General features: G+C 51.9%; 1 protein-coding gene across 1 annotated transcript; it reads left to right on the forward strand.

Moving 5' to 3' along the window:
• The first annotated feature begins 476 nt into the window (after positions 1–476).
• On the forward strand, positions 477–2,019 carry TTC32 (tetratricopeptide repeat domain 32). Its single transcript, XM_058020853.1, has 3 exons — positions 477–589; positions 664–824; positions 1,582–2,019. The coding sequence occupies exons 1-3, from the start codon at positions 477–479 to the stop codon at positions 1,707–1,709; spliced, it is 402 nt and encodes a 133-aa protein (XP_057876836.1). The 3' UTR covers positions 1,710–2,019.
• The last annotated feature ends 771 nt before the right edge of the window (positions 2,020–2,790 follow it).

Genomic DNA, 2,790 nt, shown 5'->3' on the forward strand with positions numbered 1-2,790 from the left:
CAGTCTCTACGCAGCCCGCTGTTGTCATTGTCACCACTGCCGTATTGCTGCGCTCTGTGGGCAGCTCCTGCTCTGTGGGCAGCTCTCTCCGGCCCAGCACCATCTCTCCGTGACCCTGCTGTTGTTACAGACACTATTGCCATACTGCTGCGCTCTGCGGGCAGCTCTCTCCGGCCCAGCACCATCTCTCCGTGACCCTGCTGTTGTTACAGACACTATTGCCATACTGCTGCGCTCTGTGGGCAGCTCTCTCCGGCCCAGCACCATCTCTCCGTGACCCTGCTGTTGTTACAGACACTATTGCCATACTGCTGCGCTCTGTGGGCAGGTCTCTCTGGCCCAGTACCATCTCTCCGTGACCCTGCTGTTGTTACAGACACTACTGCCATACTGCTGCGCTCTGTGGGTAGCGCTTCCCAGCCCAGCGCCGTCTCTGACGTGGCCGCGCGCGCCGGCGTGCCCGTGACGTCACCGCGATGGCGGGGGAGGCGGCGGCGCTGCTGGCGGCGGCGCGGGCGGAGCTGCGGGCGCGGCGGCTCTCGGCGGCCGAGGAGCTCTTCAGCCGCTTCATCGCCCGCAGCCCCGCGGGGTAACGCCGGGGCCGGGAGCGGGGCGGGCGCGCCGGGCCGGGCCCCGCTAACGCCGCTCCCTCTGTCCCCGCAGTGCCAGCAGCGACCTCGCCACGGCGCTCAACGACCGCGGGCAGGTGCGGTACCTGCGAGTGGAGTTCGCCGCCGCCGTGCGGGACTTCACGGCCGCCATCGAGTGCCAGCCCGGCTTCGAGGTGCCCTACTACAACCGCGGGCTGGTGCGCTACCGGCTGGGTACGAGCCGGGCACGGCAGGGCCGGGCAGCCCCGGGTCACGGGCGGGACGAGGGCGGGCATCGCTGCGGGACCGGCGCCACACGCGGTGCCAGCAGTGACAGCGCCTGCTTGCCCCCCGTGTGCGCTTACACCCCTCTTGCAGGCTATGCTGCTGTCATTCGAAACGCTGCTCCCTGGAGAATGGGAGGAAAGGTGTAGTTGACTTGTGGAGAAATTTGCACTGGAGTGAAACAAGCCAGTTCCAAATACTGCCATTAAACCTGAGCTAAAGCATCTCCCAAGCACCTGTAGCACAGCCTTCTCGATTTCCAGTGGGCTGCCGGCCACCTCTGGGGAATTTCCTGCCCCGTTTTTGGTGATGCCATCCCAAAATTACAGCCCTGTGCCTTCTGTTAGAGCTTGGCCGTTGCAGAGGTCGAGGCACTGGAGAATGGAGCTGGGCCATGGGCACCCGCTGGAAGCTCTGTGCCTGTGTGCCAGCTTTAGGGCAGCCTCATTATTGGTGTGTGCCTTTTGTCTCCTCCTCTTGGGAACAAACTGGCTGAACTGAGCCTTAAGTGCATTTGAGTCCATTCTTGATGTGAAACTCTGACTCCCAGTTGGGCCTGTGGAGAATCCAAATGCCATGGCTCCAGGAAGCAGCTGCTGCTTTGTGGGTGAAAGTATTGGAGGTGTTCTTGAGTTGTGAGCGTGAGCAGTTACAGAAAGATAATTTTACTTTTCTTTTTTTTTTTTTTTTTTCTTTTTTGGGACAGGAGACTTTGATGAGGCCATGAAAGATTTCAGGAAAGTATTAGAGTTAAACCCCCAATTTGAAGATGCTGCATTGAGTCTAAAACAGGCTATGCTTGATAAAGAAGAAAAAGAGAAGCGGGGTTATTGAAAATTCAGGTTGTGATGTGATGTGGAAATATTTCACTAAATGTGTGATTTTTGTCATTGATGGGTGAAACACAAGATCATTTACATCTCTTAGGTCCTGCTGAAGAACTTCATTCTTAGGTAAATAAGTTAAAAATTGATTATGATTGCAAAATAACCCGGATTTGGGATTTTTATTCTTGAGGGAAGGTGTAATGTTGATCTCTGTGAGACACATGTACAGATTTTGTACAGAAATGCTTTGTAATTCTATTATAAATGTACTGGCCAGATTAATTGAAAATAAAAATGAACATGTACTTTTTATCTAATGATTGTCTGCAGAGTTTACCATAGAAAATATTCACAGGAGGAATTGTGGCTTTCTCTTCCTTATTAAAGAGATCATTTCCCTGAAAATGCAGTGTGAAATCCATCTGATGGAGCTGGCTGTGAACACCCAGGCAGCTTCATTTCTCACAGGGTAGGAGGGACCATTACTGAAATCTGTAAATCATCAGCAAGGAACACCCTTGCAAATTCATAGCAACACAATTTCTAATAAAAGAAATACTCTCTGATTGCTGAAATGAGCATTAGGATTTTGTTTTTTTAAATTATGCCAGTGACATTTCTGCTTCTTGTGGCAAGTTCCTCCATGCACGAGCTGGGAGCTTGCAGAAGCACAGGGCTCACTGAACATGGTGGGACCACTGGGGCGAGTGGTGAGAGCATACTGGAGTCTCTGGACATCCTTCCCAGCAGCCTCACCAAAATCACTTTCTGTGTGGGGATGAAACTGCAGCAGCCACAATGAGTAAATTTGAAACAGGGCTGAGAGAATGCTGCATTTACCTCTCATGCTCTTGACATTTGACTGCAGCCACTTGAAGTTACAGAAATAAGATATGTAGTACCAGGATGTGACCGTTCACAGTTTGAGGAATAGGCAATGCCCATTTTTCCCCCTCAGAAGTCTTCATTTTGGACTTGATGTGTTAAGCACATGCTTTGCTACCATTTATCTGGGTGTTCTGTCTCTAAAACACAGATCATTCAATGACTTGATACACTTAATGCCACCTCAGTCTTAAAAAATCCTA

This window comes from Melospiza georgiana, chromosome 3, assembly GCF_028018845.1.
Source record: "Melospiza georgiana isolate bMelGeo1 chromosome 3, bMelGeo1.pri, whole genome shotgun sequence".
Lineage (NCBI taxonomy): Eukaryota > Metazoa > Chordata > Aves > Passeriformes > Passerellidae > Melospiza > Melospiza georgiana.